Source organism: Pseudorasbora parva, chromosome 14 (assembly GCF_024679245.1).
Source record: "Pseudorasbora parva isolate DD20220531a chromosome 14, ASM2467924v1, whole genome shotgun sequence".
Classification (NCBI taxonomy): Eukaryota; Metazoa; Chordata; class Actinopteri; order Cypriniformes; family Gobionidae; genus Pseudorasbora; species Pseudorasbora parva.
In genome coordinates, this window is record NC_090185.1 from 40534673 (window position 1) to 40553367 (window position 18695).

At 39.1% G+C, this 18695-nt stretch overlaps 2 protein-coding genes across 3 annotated transcripts in view; one reads left to right on the forward strand and one right to left on the reverse strand.

Annotated features, from left to right (window-relative positions):
• Positions 1-1969, reverse strand: part of LOC137040624 (lisH domain-containing protein ARMC9) — a 65364-nt gene extending 63395 nt beyond the window's left edge. For both annotated transcript variants that reach the window (XM_067416402.1, XM_067416401.1), the window contains exons 1-3: positions 1806-1969; positions 1325-1410; positions 1118-1243 (exon numbers count right to left, since the gene is read on the reverse strand). In XM_067416402.1, the coding sequence (XP_067272503.1) occupies positions 1118-1243; positions 1325-1399 (201 nt within the window). In that variant the 5' untranslated portion in view covers positions 1400-1410; positions 1806-1969. The remainder of the gene's footprint in view (positions 1-1117; positions 1244-1324; positions 1411-1805) is intronic.
• Positions 1970-2493: 524 nt separating this feature from the next.
• polr2h (RNA polymerase II, I and III subunit H) lies at positions 2494-17826 on the forward strand. Its single transcript, XM_067414931.1, has 6 exons — positions 2494-2634; positions 2762-2862; positions 9727-9810; positions 9913-10006; positions 17099-17182; positions 17330-17826. Exons 2-6 carry the CDS (start codon positions 2790-2792, stop codon positions 17445-17447), a joined length of 453 nt encoding a protein of 150 aa, XP_067271032.1. The 5' UTR covers positions 2494-2634; positions 2762-2789; the 3' UTR covers positions 17448-17826.
• The last annotated feature ends 869 nt before the right edge of the window (positions 17827-18695 follow it).

Below are 18695 nucleotides of genomic sequence, written 5' to 3' on the forward strand. Positions count from 1 at the left end.
TTAGATGCGTGTGTATCAGTGTTAGATGTGTGTGTATCAGTGTTAGATGCGTGTGTATCAGTGTTAGATGCGTGTGTATCAGTGTTAGATGTGTGTGCATCAGTGTTAGATGTGTGTGCATCAGTGTTAGATGTGTGTGTATCAGTGTTAGATGCGTGTGTATCAGTGTTAGATGCGTGTGTATCAGTGTTAGATGCGTGTGTATCAGTGTTAGATGCGTGTGTATCAGTGTTAGATGCGTGTGCATCAGTGTTAGATGAGTGTGTATCAGTGTTAGATGTGTGTGTATCAGTGTTAGATGCGTGTGTATCAGTGTTAGATGCGTGTGTATCAGTATTTGTGTATGTATCAGTGTTAGATGCGTGTGTATCAGTGTTAGATGCGTGTGTATCAGTGTTAGATGTGTGTGTATCAGTGTTAGATGCGTGTGTATCAGTGTTAGATGCGTGTGCATCAGTGTTAGATGCGTGTGTATCAGTGTTAGATGTTTGTGCATCAGTGTTAGATGTGTGTGCATCAGTGTTAGATGTGTGTGTATCAGTGTTAGATGTGTGTGCATCAGTGTTAGATGTGTGTATCAGTGTTAGATGTGTGTGTATCAGTGTTAGATGAGTGTGTATCAGTGTTAGATGTGTGTGCATCAGTGTTAGATGAGTGTGCATCAGTGTTAGATGTGTGTGTATCAGTGTTAGATGTGTGTGCATCAGTGTTAGATGCGTGTGTATCAGTGTTAGATGTGTGTGTATCAGTGTTAGATGTGTGTGTATCAGTGTTTGTGTGTGTATCAGTGTTTGTGTGTATGTATCAGTGTTAGATGTGTGTGTATCAGTATTTAAGTATGTATCAGTATTTGTGTGTGTATGTATCAGTGTTAGATGTGTGTGTATCAGTATTTGTGTGTGTATCAGTGTTTGTGTGTGCATCAGTGTTTGTGTGTGCGTGTATCAGTGTTTGATGTGTGTGTATCAGTGTTTGATGTGTGTGTGTGTCAGTGTTTGATATGTGTGTGTGTGTGTGTGTGTGTGTGTGTGTGTGTGTGTGTGTGTGTGTGTGTGTGTGTGTGTGTGTGTGTGTGTGTGTGTGTGTGTGTGTGTGTGTGTGTGTGTGTGTGTCTCACATGAACGCTGATGGTTCTGGAGTCTCGGCCCGGCGCTCCAGCACTTCTGAGGGCAGGCTTTCCTTTGCGCCTCACTTCCTTCTCAAACACTCTCGCAGTCTCTTCAAACTCACCAAACTTCAGATACTGTCAATTATTACAATATCTGTCATTATATGTTCATATTTGTGAAATATTACATGAACTGATACTGAGCTGTAAAGCCACCTCGTTGATGATTGACAGCAGATCACTCTCACTGGCCAGATTCTCACCCATCCTGTGAGACTTTCTGCGGCTCATTGAGACACTACCTAAACACACACACACACACACACACACACACACGTAAATAAAGAGCATACAGAACATATTACATCTCAACGCGAAGATGGCATTGCTAAAAACGAAATAATAAAGGCCAGAGTGTGTTTAACTTGAATTAAAACGACACTAAACCATCTAAACACATCATCTGCTTTACAAAAAAAGAAACTGGCGGACAGCCTTCAGCTCGAGGCGAAATAAACGCAGAATTAAGCCAAAACGACTTATATATGTTCTGCTGAAAACACTACGCATATGTATCCGTGTATAATCATGAGCAGAATACACATTTATAACGTATATCACATATTTACAGTTAACGTACGTTAGCTGGCGTGCTCGTTTGATAGCCAGTTTACAGATTAAATATAATATAACTCACCTCACTGAGAAAATTTTACCGTACAACCGTCTCTCAGCATATCTGATGTGTTTTATGTCAAATCTGTCGAGATATATGTGCTATTAAAGATGATTTCCGCGGGGTAAACAGAAGCTGTTTGGCTAACTGTCGCCGTAACCATGAGGAAGACGCTTTCTCCTAACAACCGCGACGGAACAACAGCTGCCGGAAAGGTGTGTTGTAAAACATTTGTAGTTTTACGTGAGATAAAATGTAGTCATTTGTGTTTTTCTTGATGATGGAGAGTTTCAAAAGAGCGAATTATTAGATTGTTTCTTTGAGTATGAGTTTGTATAATGTCTTACAAGCCTCCTAAAAAGAAGTTATACGTAATCCGTTATAATTATTTATTCTTAGTTATGTATTGCTCTATTTATGTAAATAGGATCGTGTGTATTCATATGTTTACTCAAATATATTATTAAATGCGAGGAAACACAGACTATATATATTTTTTTGCGTCTAAATAATATGCAGGCAAATATTAATTCATACAAAACATCAGCGCATTTATTAAAAACAAGTTAAATCAACGGAATTACTACGATAGTATGATATTTATATTTTAGAGCAAAGTAAAATTATGGAAATTATATAATTTTACTTTAAATTATACTGTAAAATATAAATATTTGGCCGTCGTGCCGTGACCCGGATGTAGTAGTAAATCACGTGGCCGGAGGTGAAGCACGTTGTTTCGCGGCATGTTTCATATTTGTGTTGAATGAAAAAGAAAGTTGTTTATTTGTACAGTTTTCCTCTCCGGTTTTTAACGGGAGCGATCTCACGCACACTATATCTGGAGAAAGTATGTCATGTCTGCAGAAAGCGGTCATTTAAACCGCGAGAGCCGGTCTTTATGAAGCATTGACATGTGATGGATTGATAGTTTGAGATGAAGCGTGTTAAATGTGTCGCTGTTTGTGTTTCCTCAGAGTAACGCGTCGTGTCGAGTGAGTGCAGATGGCTGGCATTCTGTTCGAGGACATCTTTGATGTGAAGGATATTGATCCGGATGGGAAAAAGTTTGACAGAGGTGAGAATATGACTTTAATATTTACTGCTTTAGTAAGCTTACTTTAGCTTATTAGCGTGCTATTACACTGGCTGTCATATGTTATGTTTTTGTAAAGTCACTTCATATTTTTATGAAACAAAACAGATACTTACATTTTATTTTGCAGGATCTAGAACAAAAGTAAAAAAAACTGCATTTAACTGACATAGAAATCATGTGTAACATTTTTACTGTCATTTTTGAGCAATTTAATGTGTCCTTATTGAATATAATTTTACCCTAAATTGTTAAATAGTAATGTATCACAGTTTCCACGTGAATATAAAGCAGCACGACTGTTTTCAACACAGATAATAATCATAAATGAGCATGATGAGTGATTAGTGAAGGATCATGTGGCACTGAAGACTGGATTAATGATGATAAATTCAGCTTTGATCACAGGAATAAATTACATTTTAACATGTATTAAAATAGAAGATCGTTATTTTGCTATAAATATATTTTACTGTTTTTTTACTGTATTTTAATCACATAAATGCAGAAGTGCCTCTTTTAAAAACATTAAACACATCTGAATTATAGACAGCTAGTGCATACACATAAAAAAATGGATTAATAAAGTAATTCAAGAATCTAGATTTAAGTATATTTTAGTTTATTTGTTTGATTTGAATGCCAATATTTTATTATGTAAAGTAAATATTACTTTAATATTTGATACTGAACATAAAAACATTAAAGTTTAGGGGAAAAAATAAGTCCAAAGATTTAACGGTTTACCTTATTTTATTTTATTGTTAACTTAATTTTATTGACTTTTTAATGTATATTTTAATGTAAATGCAAGGCATTGGGAATCGAGAGTCAATTCAAATCCTCTTTAAGAGCCCTTTCCAGTTCAGCAGAGTTTAGCATTAATTTAAACGTCACTAGAACGTAATGCTAACTACTTAGTTTGACAGTATGCCTCGCTGAAACGTTTAAATAAAGCCATATATGAACACCTATCTCTGATTATTGTCCTACCTTTGGTTCCCTTAGGTCAGTGGTTCCCAAACATTTTGTAGCACACAACCCTTTCTAATGTTTGATACCTGTCAAGCACCCCCACCACCTTATTTCGGTTAAACATCAAATTTTTAATAGCAATAACTAAATACAAAAATCCTCTGTATATAAGACACAAATCAACATTTCGGTTGTAATATATATACAGCATAGAGTTAGGGGTGTTCGGGGGCATATTTTTTTAAATTTTCTGATCTACTTATGAGCGTTCTAAGACATTTGAAAGGCAAACAAATGATGAGAAATAGCTTTAAAGGGATCCCCTGGTGTTGAGACTTGTATGGCTTAATATAACATAAATGATGTCTCTTACTGAATTATGTAGTAGAAAACCCATGAAAGATCGACGTTATTTAAAAAATCGATTTTATATTTGGACCATGGGCGGCGCCATTTTGTTTGCGTTCTAGGTTGATGACGTAGAGTGGTTGAACTCCTCAATCAGCTGGCGTTACCCGTAGCTATTTTTACCACAACGCAACTCGAAAATTGTTTCAGAGTTAAACAAAACCAATGAATTCCTTTGTAATTGTACTTAAAACACACTCAAACATACATGTGCACACAAACTCACCTACACAAGTCACAAACAGATCGGCGGGCGGGCACACGACAGGCTCTGTTTCAATCGAGATGTTGGGCTGCTCAGTCTCCACGACAGGGGCTGAATCTGAAATCGACCCTATACCCTGAAATAGGGCATTATTTGAAGGGACGGCCATTTGTAGTGTTGTCCGACATCATAGTGGACATGTTCGAGTGCAGTCATTCAGTCTCACGTTCCACTGCAATAACGAGTGTACAGCCGATTTACAAACAGCTGTCCGACTTCACGCACTCAAACATACATGTGCACACAAACTCTCTCTCTCACACAGACTCACACACCCCAACAGATCGGCACACACACACACACACACACACACACACACACACACACACACACACGTACTGCGTGCGCGCATACATCACTATTCCCTGTGTTGATATCATAGATAGACTGTTGATATGCAGTAGATTAACTGTAATGCCTAATGTGACCAGCAGAGGGAAATATCTAGGTAGGATGATGGGATAGGGTAACGTATGTGAGGAAGAGAGGCAGGATGTTTTGGTGATGATGCATGGGATTGGTTTGTGCATTAAAGTTTGAGCACAAGCTCAGTGAATTAACCTCAATCTTTAAACTTTCACTTTTAAGACACAAATAACATTCCCTACTTTAGTTCACTAATACAACTTGAAGGAGTGAATGAAGACGATCAAGTGCGTGAAGTCGGACAGCTGTTGTAAATCGGCTGTACACTCGTTATTGCGGTGAACGTGAGACTGAATGACTGCACTCGAACATGTCCCTATGATGTCGGACAACACTACAAATGGCCGTCCCTTCAAATAATGCCCTATTTAAGGGTATAGGGGGTCGATTTCAGATTCAGCCCCTGTCGTGGAGACTGAGCAGCCCAACATCTCGATTGAGACAGAGCCTGTCGTGTGCCCGCCCGCCGATCTGTTTGTGACTTGTGTAGGTGAGTTTGTGTGCACATGTATGTTTGAGTGTGTTTTAAGTACAATTACAAAGCAATTCATTGGTTTTGTTTAACTCTGAAACAATTTTCGAGTTGCGTTGTGGTAAAAATAGCTACGGGTAACGCCAGCTGATTGAGGAGTTCAACCACTCTACGTCATCAACCTAGAACACAAACAAAATGGCGCCGCCCATGGTCCAAATATAAAATCGATTTTTTAAATAACGTCGATCTTTCATGGGTTTTCTACTACATAATTCAGTAAGAGACATCATTTATGTTATATTAAGCCATACATGTCTCAACACCAGGGGATCCCTTTAATACTAAGTCAGTGGGCAGTAAATTATTGGTCAATTCCTGCTCTCTCCTCATCTCCATCACTTCTTATTTTGCAATGTCTCTTCCCCTCCTAATGCATTCAACAAAACATAAATTTATAGTTAGAATATTTTTTTTATCTGCAGAAAACATATTCATTAATGTTTCTTGTCCTCTCACATTGACATTATAGTTAATTATCACATTAAATCACATTATAAATTAAACAAAGGTTTATTAGTTTGCCTGATTATTTTTATCGGTAGTTTAACATTTTAATCCTAAAACAGCTGCCAAATATGAAATGCTTAGTTTAGCTACCACACCATGCCTGGAGGAGGTCCATAGTAGACGAGTAGGAGTATAGTGTGGCCCCTTTAAGAGCTGCGCATTCCCCATTGAAATGCCGGTATTTGGTGTGTGTGAGCGCCGAACTGTGCCGCGATTCACGTAAACAGTGAGAGAAACACGGACTCGAGCGCTTTTGTTCAGAAAAGTTACCTGCGTATTAGTTTTAGCCGATTGTAATGTATTTAGTTCAATAAAACACATGTACTGTAAGCGGTGATGGTGTTAATTATTAGAATGAGCTTGAAGTGAATCGCGATCGGACTGCAGAGAATGTGCTCACTTTGTGAAAAAACGCACTTTTCTTTCGACCTAATATGAAAAGGGCAGGGCTTTGACGCAGACGAGCTTGTAAAATGAAATGAAAATATGATTTACTATAATTTACTACAGCTTGTAATGTGAAATTAGTATTTATCAATAATACTCTGACATGTGAATTTTATCCAAGTTAGATGCGTAAAAGAAAAAAGAGACAATTTTCTGCCATTACAAACATTCTCTCGCGCACCCCCGGTGGTCAGTCTGCGCACCCCAGTTTGGGAACCGCTGCCTTAGGTTAATGCTGTTTATAGTCATCGTTTCCCTCTGTGATCCTGCATTGTGGACGAGTTTACCACATTTCGCACCCAAAAACGCCACCATTTTAGTTCAAATTGTGAAACGGTTATGTTGGCCACAACAGTAGGCTTTGAGCGCGGTAGCGGCAGATGTGAGGGTCTTATTTTAATTTTTAAATGTTGTTTCTTTCTATAATCCAGTGATAATTCTGAAAGGAAAATCACCCAGATGAATGGCCCAGAGCCTCCTGTTGATCAAACTGCGGACTCTTAGATCATTGCGGTTAATTGCCTCATACATTCTGTGCAAAAGTACTTTAGTAAACTGTCATTTAAGGGTGCGTTCACACCAGGGATGGAAATTAGCACCCGCCACCAGCCAAATGCGGGTGATTTTGAGCTGTGGCGGGTAAACTCTCTTCACCTACCGGCCACTGTGGCGGGTAAATAAAAATAGCATGCTGTTTCCCCTCTTTGTAAACTTTGTTCAATGCATGCGAGTGCGGCCGTATGTCCGGAAATGACCCATAGAGAAATGACCAGTCGTTTTCGCCATCATTTCCCAGATGTAGTGCCAGAAGGCGCGAATAAGAACTCGCGCACGCTGAGAGAAGATCCGTCACTGTGCATCATCCGAAAGCGCGCACTCGTCTCACAGCGCGCAAATATTGAGTTATTTTTCAAGTCTTGCGCTTAAACGGACAAACTCACACAAAAAGTATGTCAACATGTCCATCTTGATGAGTGTCCAAGCAGACATAGTCTATATATACCTTAAGAGGACTGTATAGAGTCGAGAAAGACGAGCATATCCTTCTATTAGGTCTTAAAGGGGCAGTAGCCTTTACTGCTCTGTTTAATGCCAAACAAAAGGACATCACGCTCTGCTCTTGATTGAATAGTTTTCGTAAGTTTAATAAGGATTAATCTTTAATTTAAACAGTTAAATATGCAGTTATTTTACATTTGATTACTTTATTCAATTTCTGTACCTTTCTGCAGGCCAGTAGGACAATACATTATTATTTAATGTACACATGAGTGAGGTCAAGAACAAAACACATTTTAGTTTGAATTTTATTTTATACTGTTTGATGTTGCAATGTGCTAAATAAATATTTGCATAATTTGTAATTGATTTATTACTTGAAACTTTAATATTAATTAATGGAATTGTAAAGCCTTGATTTTTTTAGTAAAGTTACACAGTCACAGCATTAGCCATAAATGCAATGGATAATTGGCATAATTTCTTAATTTCGGTTTCAGCCAATAATTTTTATTTCGGTGCATCTCTACTGACAATGTTCTGCTCGGTGTGTCGTCAACACGCTTCAGAAGATGCCAAAACTAGTAGTTTCATTGTTGGGACTAAAAACCTAAAACTGGAAGCCATAAAAGACCACAAATCATCCAAATGCCACATCCAGGTAAAAAAAAAAAAAAAAAAAAAGAGCGCACAGAGCCCTACTCATTTAATAAAATGTATATCAGTTAATGGCTTGTGTGTGTATAAGAGAAAATGTCAGTATTTCATTGAGACTTGAGATTAAATAAACTGCTTAAGTATTGTAGAGCTTGTAGTATTAATTTTTCACGTGCAGTTACACATTATCGGTTAAAAACAAGAAAGTGGCTGGTTAAAACATTGAGTGGCTGGTAGATTTTGAAATCCACCAGCCACAGTGGCCGGTGGACATAAAAGTTAATTTCCATCCCTGGTTCACACTTGTCATGTTTGGTTGGATTAAAATGAACCCTGGTGCGATTGCTCGGTTAGTGCGGTTCATTTGAACATATGTGAACGCTGCCATCCGAACCCTGGAGCGCACCAAACAAGCGGACCGAGAGCGCTAAAGAGACGGGTCTCGATCCGCTTCCAAACCAACTCTGGTGCGGTTCGATTGATATATGAACGCAACACGGACCAAAGACATGTAAACCAACGAATAAACGATAGGTGTTACCAAACTGAATAGCTTCAGAGGGCAAACGTGGAGCAACGAGGAGGTGCCTCATCAATATTTGGTGTGATGAGCATGTTTCGAAAATGGTAGAAAAAACGCACAAAAAGCAAACCTGGTGCTTCTCATCAAAGGACCCGTTGGCCATTATTAGCAGGTACAGACGACAGAACGGCCGTCTCTTTTCTGCACAACGGAGGAAATCCTGCTGCTGTTTTCGATGTTTTGAACATTTTATGAGCTCTTCATGAGTTCTCAGCGGGTAAAATAATGCCATATGTACACGCATAAAATGATGGCGTTTAATCAGCACACAGCGTTGTTCTGAATGTTCGGTAAGCAGCTCCTATACGTCATACAAGCCGACCAATCAGGTTGTGAGCGTCTCCCTGAGCCTTTGGTTCGGTAACCTTCGGTTCGCTGTTAAAAATGTCAGTGTGAACGCTAAGCAGACCAGGACTATATGTTTTGTTTTTTGGTCCGGACCAAACGAACCGAACTACAAGTGTGAACGCACCCTAACTTAACTGTGCACATGCCTTTAAGACATGCAATGTAGTTTTAACCATGCAATAAATGCTTCTTATATAATATGCTTTAAATGGCATTTACTGCTGGGCTATGGCCCATTTCAGGAGCATCCGTAATTACATTTTAAAAGCAAGTTATTTAAATGATTTACAAATAAACCTTCAGAGAAGGATACTTTATATATCCTGCGGCCACTCTGAGATGAGTTTCCTCCATCAATTTCATTTAAAAAAAACAAGAATTGAAAACAACAGTTTGACTTCGGGATCAATGCCCAACATTTTGGGAATTTTCTAAGCTAATTGTAAAATAAGCACTATGTTTATATACGAGTTGCATATTTGAGGTCTAAATAACTACATTCTCACCTAAAAAACCTCTTAAACTGCATTTCGTGAAACACCGACAGGAGTATTTGTAAAACGATGGTGGATTTGTAATGTGTGTGTGACATTCGATCAAGCTCTCAGCCAATCAGATTACAGAACCAGAAGGAACCGCTGTGTAATTTTTATTAATATAATTTCATTACAATGATAAATGTGTTGTTGTTATTAGTATCCCGTCTTCACTGTGAAAGTGAGTCTTTCAAAATGGACCTGATCCTTGATGTGAACATCCAGATCTATCCTGTGGATCTCGGTGAGTCGGTCATGTTCAGTCTCCTTTTCATATTGTCGTCATGTCACTGTTATTTCTGTAGAGATTTATACACACACACACACATATTATTTATTTCCTCAGGTGATAAGTTCAGACTGGTGATCGCCAGCACGCTGTATGAGGACGGCACGCCGGATGACGGCGAATACAACCCTCAAGATGACAGGCCGTCTAGGTAATCATGTGCTTATGGCGTATATATGCAATTTTTTAATATAAAAAAATGCAACTAAATTAACATTTATTAATTATAAATGCAAAGTTAGGGACACTAAAACTATAACACAATAAAAAAAATTATTATAATATTTATATTTCACTGAAAACTGCAGGGTGTTAACATGCAGGAAGGCTATGACTATAAAACATCTTAATCATTAGAAAGGTCTAAGGATTTATTAAAAGATATTATATAAATCTGTGATATCAATATACATTTCTTCAGAGAGAAGTATTATTTTGCCTTATTTTTACTAGGGATGCACGATATTATCGGCACGACATTGGAATCGGCCGATAAACGCTTAAAATATAAAAATCGGCATCGGTCGATATGAAAACATTATGCCGATATGCCTTGCCGATATGATAACGTGTTGATATGCGCCTGCAATAACTCACGTGTGCAAGGAGTGCTACAGCGATAAGACCATGTCAGCACTGCAGTCATTCTTCAAGTGAAAACAAGAAAATACATTGCATGTACAGTGATTTATATTGACTGTTTTTAAATGCTGCCTTGAATTTCTGAATGCACGTACAGAAGGACGTGACCGTCAGCAGCAGATTTGCCACGTTTTCACAACAAAACAAGCCCAATCGCGTCTCCCCACTCTCTAGCGCGTGCGGCAGCCTCCACAGCAGCAGAAGCTCCTCCAGGTCCTAGTGCCCTCCAGCTAGACCGCTATATATTTATACATGTAGTGGGTGCGCTGTTGTTACACTAATACAATGAAAAGTAGAATACACAAATACATTGAAGTTACTTCTTGTTCTGAATAAACAAATCAGTAATGATGTCACATAAATCACAAGCATGACACTTGTAAATTAAATACTTTTATATACAGTGTATTAATCTGTAATAAAATTTTACGAAGTGGATGATGAAAAATAATCCAAGGAGCTCTACAATAATTGTAGAATTAAAAGACAGCATCAATGGATGTCATGCCACCCCCACTTCATGTGCACAAACGCTAAATCCAAAAATACAATATTTAGGTTACAGCTGCATCTGGGGTGAAAAATTACTGACTTTATTATTGTTATTTTCAGAGCTTTTAATATACTCTTATCATAAAAAGAACTTTATTAACATTTATTTATCTTCAACAAGAATCCTTTTATTAAGGAGACCTCAGAAATCTGAAACCAGAATGAAAAAAAATAGTTTTTGCCCAAAATGGTGTTGTTTCCAAACAAAGGGAAAAAATAAACATATATCGGCATCGGTATCGGCATCGACCAAAATGAGCTGAAAAATATCGGCATATCGGCAAAAATCCAATATCGTGCATCCCTAATTTTTACCCATAATAGGATGTAGTGAGCATTACTGAGCACTAATGACACTCATGATTCATTCATCCTGGAGGCCAGAGGGCGCCCTCGAGCACAAATACCACATACGCCTCAGAGAGAAGTCATACCCTGCGTCCCAATTCGCATACTATCCATCCTAAATAGTATTCGAAAATAGAATTAGTATGTCCCAAATCGTAGTATGTTGAAAAGAGTATTCCAAAGATTCCCGGATGGTTTACTATTTCCGGTCCGAATTCACAGTATGGATCGATGGGCACTCTAACGGCTGATATTGCCCACAACCCATTGCGAGTTGGACGAGGATTCGATTAGAACTACAAACGCGGATAAAAAGCGTTAAAAAACTACAAACATGACGGATGTGCGAGTTCGACGGTTAAGTAGAGAAGTTTAGATAAAGGGGTTTGAGTGACCAACTATCAATATTTAACCTGACAAAAATATATTTATTCAGTGTTGTCCACATTATATTTCACCTGCAGCAGCATTGAGAACTTTTCTAATGACACGTTTGGCCATTAACTTTTAAATGCATCCTTATATTTAAACTGCAAACACATGAGGAGAGTCTCTGACCCACAAAGACCCACACATGGCAGATCAACGAGCGGCTACATTTCTCTCTTACGGCAGGAGATTAAACTGAATGTGAAGGATTTGAACTGTGACGAATCTGACGATGATTGACAGGGCAGATAAACGGTGACGGGATGCACGTAACTAAGCGACAGAGTCCGTTAAAGATGGCGAAGTAGTATGTCCCGAAGCTTGCATACTTTTCTGCTACACACTCAAAAGTATATACCTTTTCTTCACAAAAAGAGTACATACTTTTAGGACGTAGTATAAGTAGGCGAATTGGGACGCAGCAATATAAAGTTTGCAGGAAATCCCCAAGGGGGTAATCTAGCGCTCGGAAAGCGTTCCTCCCATAGGGGCTGCCATTGCTAACCAAGCCATCACCTGCTGTTAGCATCCCATTGACTCCCATTCATTTTTGAGTCACTTTGACAGTGAATAACTTTACATCTGAGGCGTTTAAAGACTCCATTTGTCCAGTGTTTATTTCTAAAGAAACTCGACAATGCATAAAAGGCTCCGTTACCTTGTATCTTACACTATCATGAATGTATCGTATTATGTAGAAGCTGTTTTTGTAAAAATAGGCTAACGATTGCGTCATAACCAACGCGACTCTGTCGCACAGTTGAGAAATTACCGTATAGACCTGAGGAGACGCTCGCAGGCAATCTTCTACTGTCTATGAGGCAGTCTGGGGGACGTGGAGACATAAAGTCTGATAAAGTCAAGAGGGAAGAATGGGGAGAAGCCCATAGTGAGCCAAAAGCAACGGGAGAAAATATTTAAACAACGGGATTCAGATTTCACTTTCCACAACTACTAGAAGACCTACAGCTGTCAGACAGGAGGCTCACGTCACATCTACGTCCTCAAGCTCAGTCTGAGCCTGCGCAGTTCACTCAGCCATCAGGAAGTGAGTGCCCCTAGGTTGACTTCATTATTTCGCCGTTGACGTCAATGGGGTCGCTGTGTCCATTTCTTTTACTGTCTATGGAAATCCCTAATGTGAAGCTTGCGCTGTAGCTGAATATAAGGAAGAAAGAAACACTTTGATTAAACATGAAGACAATAAACACGACTGCGGCAATATATTTGAGTTCAAGCCTTCTCGGGTATTTTCATAAGAATAAAGTGTATTATAATGCAATGCTAATCAACTTATATAGAATATTATATTATAATGAATGATCTGCCTCATTCTGTGATGATAAGCCACATCAGGACATTTCAAACACTCGACTGACGGTATGAAGTGAGGAAAAGCATGTTATTAAACGGCGTCTTTTGTGGAACAGGTTTATGAGCGCTTGGCATCAGTAGTTTGTGAAGACGTCTGACGGTCAAACGCAGGTTAAAGCGACTCAAACTCAGTCTTTCAGACGGAGCAGTGTTTAATCCCGATCACAGAGGCGCTCTTCACTGACACACTGGACATATGTTTTTATATATTTAAGCCAAATCTAAAGCCTAAAAGTGCGCTTCAAACAGAAGGTGCACTCTTCTTTTCTTCTCTTGTGCCGTATATCGAATGAAGCATTTCTCAAACAAGAACAACTGTAGGGGTGGGGCTTGATTGTGTCTGTGGGGAATTAATTCGATGGCTTTGGTTTGCTATAGAGACAGAGCGACACGGGTCAAAATCGGAAAGCCACGCCTACCGGGGGCTACAAACCAACGTCTCCATTGACTTTATATTGCGTGAGGCGGCCTCCTTGTTATCTCTGACTTGTAACAAAAAAAACTAACAATGTCTAAAAGCTGATATTTGACTAGGTGTACAGAAAACAAGCTCATAAACCCAGAAGTTTTTATAAGCTGTTGACCCAAAAAAAAACAGCGTTTAAAGACATAAAAGTGCATGTTATATTACAGTGAGAACTACGCCCACTGCAGAGGAAAGTAATCAGCGACAGGAAATATCATATATATAACTGACATTAGATATTTGACTGAATGTTTACTGCACACGTAGACATACTGAGTGTCAGGATCCCAAAATTGACCCATTCTTCCTGCGAAAGCTTCACGTCTTAATACCCGTATCCGCTTTTGTCTCCTTAAATGCTCTTTTTTTTGGGTCGACAGAGTTAAAAAACGTAGTTTTATGTTTTTTAGCTTGTTTGCCGCACACCTTGTCACATATCAGCGTTTAGCCATTATTCAGTTTTTTTATTAAGAAGTCTGAAATGGGTCTCATTTAATCGCTTGAAACAAATATACAAACTATTGATCACAGACTTTTGGAAATACCTCCAAATAAGACACTGCCTCCATGCAACCCTTAAAGATGGTCCTGACCCACCAACGGATGTACAACTTCTGTCTACTTCTATTGGCAACAAAAAAGGGGGGGGGCCTCAGGTTTCTATGCCTATATTAGAGATGCTAATGCACCTAATTTAATTGGTCTTAAAATGTCTTGGGAAAGAGATTTAGGAGGGATGATCAAGGAAGAAACATGGAATCAGACTATATTAAAATGGCATAAAAATGTTCGTGAAACTCAATCCCAGCTGGTCAATTATAAAATTCTTAACAGATGCTACTGGACTCCTAGCAGATTGGCTAGACTTAATCTAAGGGATACTGCACTATGCTGGCGGTGTAACAAAGATACAGGAACTATGGTTCATATGTTATATGAATGTGACATGGTAGAGGAAATGTGGGAGAAAGTTGTGCAGTTTGTTAATAATATTTTCAACCTGTCATTGTGTAAAAATCCCGCCTTGTGTATGTTGGGTATTATACCGGAGGACATACATATATCTCGACAACAGTTGCAATGGTGCCGCTTAGCTATGGCTTCTGGGTGTAGAATCCCCCGCCCTCACACCAGTAAAGTTTATGAAAATGTGGGGTCCCTTTCTTTCCCTAAATGAGAACGTATCATAAAAAGAGGATGAACCTCCTCCAGATATGACCTTTACCTCAGTGTTGTAACATACTATTCCTGTAAAGTCTAAACTCTGTTTATTTCATCTCTCCACTAGGGCTGGGATAAACGATTATTTTTTAAACGATTAATCTAGCGATTATTTTTTCGATGCATCGATTAATCTAACGATTAATTTTTCCTGTCCGATTCGGTTACGATTCGATTCGATTACCGATTATCTCCCATTAATTGCCTAATAGCAATTTATACATGTTGATTTAATTATCTGAATGAAAAAACGAATTCCTTAACATTGCAATATAGGTTTATTGCTCTTAAAATTCCAAAGTAAGACTATACAATGCATTCAATAAAACCTTCAAAACATAAAGTACACACACACACACACACACACACACACACACACACGTACACACACACAAATAAATAAGTATTAACCTACAACAAAGAAACATATTATACGATTTTTCTATGTATGCAACTCAGCCTACAGGCTATGCCCATCGATTAAATATCAACAAGTTGGTTAATCAAATCAGGGGACACACTGCAAGCGTGAGCGTCTCGGCTGCGTGGCGTGTCCGTTTTTGTTTCGGCTCCCATGTTAACAGGTCGGAGTTTGCACACTGCCTGTGACGCGCGGAAAACGCGTGCATGCTGGAAATAGAAGAGCGCCTATTTTTCACGTGTGTTGGGAGCGTCTCCAGTTAAAATAGAATAGGAAAAGATGTTTATATATCATTTTGACACGAATACATATTATATTACATATATTAAATTACATTTTCATGTTTGAAAGTCTGTAGGTTTACATAAATGCAGATATAGGCCTAATGGTAATAATAAAAAACGTCAATTATCGATTTTGAAATATTGCATCTGTCAATACAGAACGAAATATTCTGAAGCCTATTTTGCCGTCAATACCAGATATGTGGCTACTGCCGACGTTTTCTTTGCTGTATCAGTGGGCTATTTATGTTTAACATTAGGAATAGGGCTTCCCTCCGCATCAATAGCAGCAGCAGCGCCTATTGTTCTATTCTGTTGGCTGACCCGCAACAGAAACGGCACGCGCATCCGCGGCATGACAGTGAAAACAGTTATGTAGAGTGCATTACGGGCGCCAATACTCCGTTTAAAACCGGAATAGCCCTGGGATGAAACTGCTCACTTAGAGGATGGATACCCTCGGTCACATCAGCGCGATTAGACATTGAACATTTTAAATTTAAAACAGCTTATTATGTAGGTAACGTAGCCAATGTGCCCGATGCTTTCACTTGATGCAAACGTTTGTTTTTGTGATTAAAATACATCAAATATTACCAAAACATCTGTCTTCCTGTGTGCAGAAATTTGTTTATGTAGCCGTGACAACGCATGCCTGTGATGCTCTGTGCGCACCGCGCGCCAACACCATAGACTGTAGCCAACCCGCAAGCCTTGCACTTCTGAAAGTCTGAGGAGCCACTCGTGTTGCTACCATAGATATACATAATAAATAATATACTTAATTACATAATATACTTTATTATGTACATCTATGGTTGCTACTACTCTCCGGCGCCGCCATCTTTATTTTGAGTCTGACGAATCGACGCGCATATTTTGCGTCGACGTATTTTTTGCGTCGACGTCATCGATGACGTCGACGCGTTGTCCCAGCTCTACTCTCCACTGTAACCTATCTTTTTAATGATCTGAGTATTTGTTATTTACTTTCCTGTTATATGTGCTATTTTGTATTGGTTTTTTTTTGTTTTTTTTGTGGGATTATATTTTGTTGGGAAATTTTTTTAAAACATGTCACTGCTAACACTTAATTTCTGACTTATGTTCATGTTAAAAAAAGCAAAATAAAAAAAATAAAAAAATAAAAAAGAAGTCCGAAATGACAAGGAGCATTACAAAGTATTGGGGTGGGCGTGGCCTAAATACGCTCTGTCTCTATTGGTGGATCTCATGTGAATGACAGGTTGCCCCGCCCTCACGCCAGTAAACACGTCATCACTGGCTCTGTTTGCTGGTATTAAGATATGGTAATAAGTGGTTAATAATCATAAATGTGTGTTGGATCATCAGATCCTCATATGAGAGTGATTAGTGAAGGATCATGTGACACTGAAGACTGGAGTAATGATGATAAATTCAGCTCTGATCACAGGAATAAATCACACTGTATTCTCAGCTGTTTTAATGTTAATATCCGGTGTGTGTGTGTGTGTTGTTCTGCAGGGCGGATCAGTTTGATTATGTCATGTATGGAAAGGTTTACAGGATCGAAGGCGATGAAACCTCAACAGAAGCGGCCACGCGACTGTGAGTGCCGGCTTTATTATGAATATTAGTTGGGACATTTTTTCATTGTGAGTGCAATACATGCACATTTTCTTATTGAAATGAATTATAATGTTACATAATGGATTCATGCATGATGTTTTGTAACATTTGTGTGTGTGTGCGCAGATCGGCGTACGTGTCTTATGGAGGTCTGCTGATGCGTCTTCAGGGAGATGCCAATAACTTGCACGGTTTTGAGGTGGACTCCAGGGTTTACCTGCTGATGAAGAAACTGGCTTTCTGATCATATTTCCTCTCACTTTTGAGGACTGAGGATTTTTTTTAACATGGCTTCTTCTGATGAGAAACTGGCCCGTGGTAAATTATGTAGAAAACACTTTGGTTTGATGAACTGTTTTCTCATTGTGTGTGCTTGGGCCAAACGTTTTTACCCAATCCCTATTGGATTACATTAATGGCATCAGACACATGTAACATTTTGTACATTTGTTTTGTTTTAAATCGTTTATCAGTAAACGAGACATTGTGTTTCTTCAGTCTGACAAACTGCACTCTGGGTCTTGAAAACTAAAGTTAAAGCATCGGCGTCCCAACATGGATAGAGATGCAGTTTAATGAATTTAAAAGAAATAAAAGCGTCAGTGTGTGACACGGTTTGCAGTGAGTGGCTCATAATAGAAATCATAAGACGGACGCTTCAGTCAGAGGAAGGGGGATGAGATATTTAACCCATGGTTATCTTTATACAGTGACAAGAGTTCAAGATACTGGAGAAACATTACATGTCAAAATACATTATTTTCTAGAAAAAAACATTTAATGGGGCGGGGCGGTGAAATGCTGTTTCATGCATACTGAGCTTTTTACACTGTTAAAGACTTAGATTCCCATCCTAAACATAGACAGTTTCAAAAACTAATGTTGGACGTTTGATGGAGTATTTCTGTGTCAAAAATACTCCTTCCGGTTTCTCACAAGTTTCGGAGAGTTTTTTTCGAGTATGGGTCCGCTTGACGTTAATGGAGCGGAAGGTCCTTGTATGGGCCGTACGGGCTCTTCTCCCGGTAGGGTGCGCGCGCGACTAGAGAGAGGAAATGCACGCCCATAAACACTCAGGTGCAGATCCAGTCGATCCAGGCGCCGCGCTCCACTTTATTCCTATGGGTGACGTCGAGCGACTTCAGCGCTTCAGCACAGCATTCTGGGAAGGCAGCGCTGCATTTGAACCGATTTGAACGCAGAAATGACGGGAAGCTTCCTAACATCGCTTCAGTCGCGACGCAAAAGTGGATTTCCACGGTCACTGCTGTCAGGACTTCACCAAATCATACCAAAGAAGTGTGTTTTTGACGGAGCGGTCCCAGCGATAAAGGTTCGGTCCTGCTTTGGAAGCAGCCGGTGAGTAAAACTGCTTCAAATGTCTGTGCTGTCGGCTAGGCTTGGGCGGTAATACGGTAAAATGGTATACCGCGGGATCTAAAAATAGCAACGGTATCAGTTTCAATACCGTCAAACCGTCAAAAAAAAAAAC

Coding starts and splice junctions, on each gene's coding strand:
- polr2h (XM_067414931.1), top strand. CDS start 2,790: ATGGCTGGCATTCTGTTCGAGGACATCTTTGATGTGAAGGATATTGAT. Junction 9,811..9,912: donor GATCTATCCTGTGGATCTCG/GTGAGTCGGTCA, acceptor TTATTTCCTCAG/GTGATAAGTTCAGACTGGTG. Junction 17,183..17,329: donor ACAGAAGCGGCCACGCGACT/GTGAGTGCCGGC, acceptor GTGTGTGCGCAG/ATCGGCGTACGTGTCTTATG.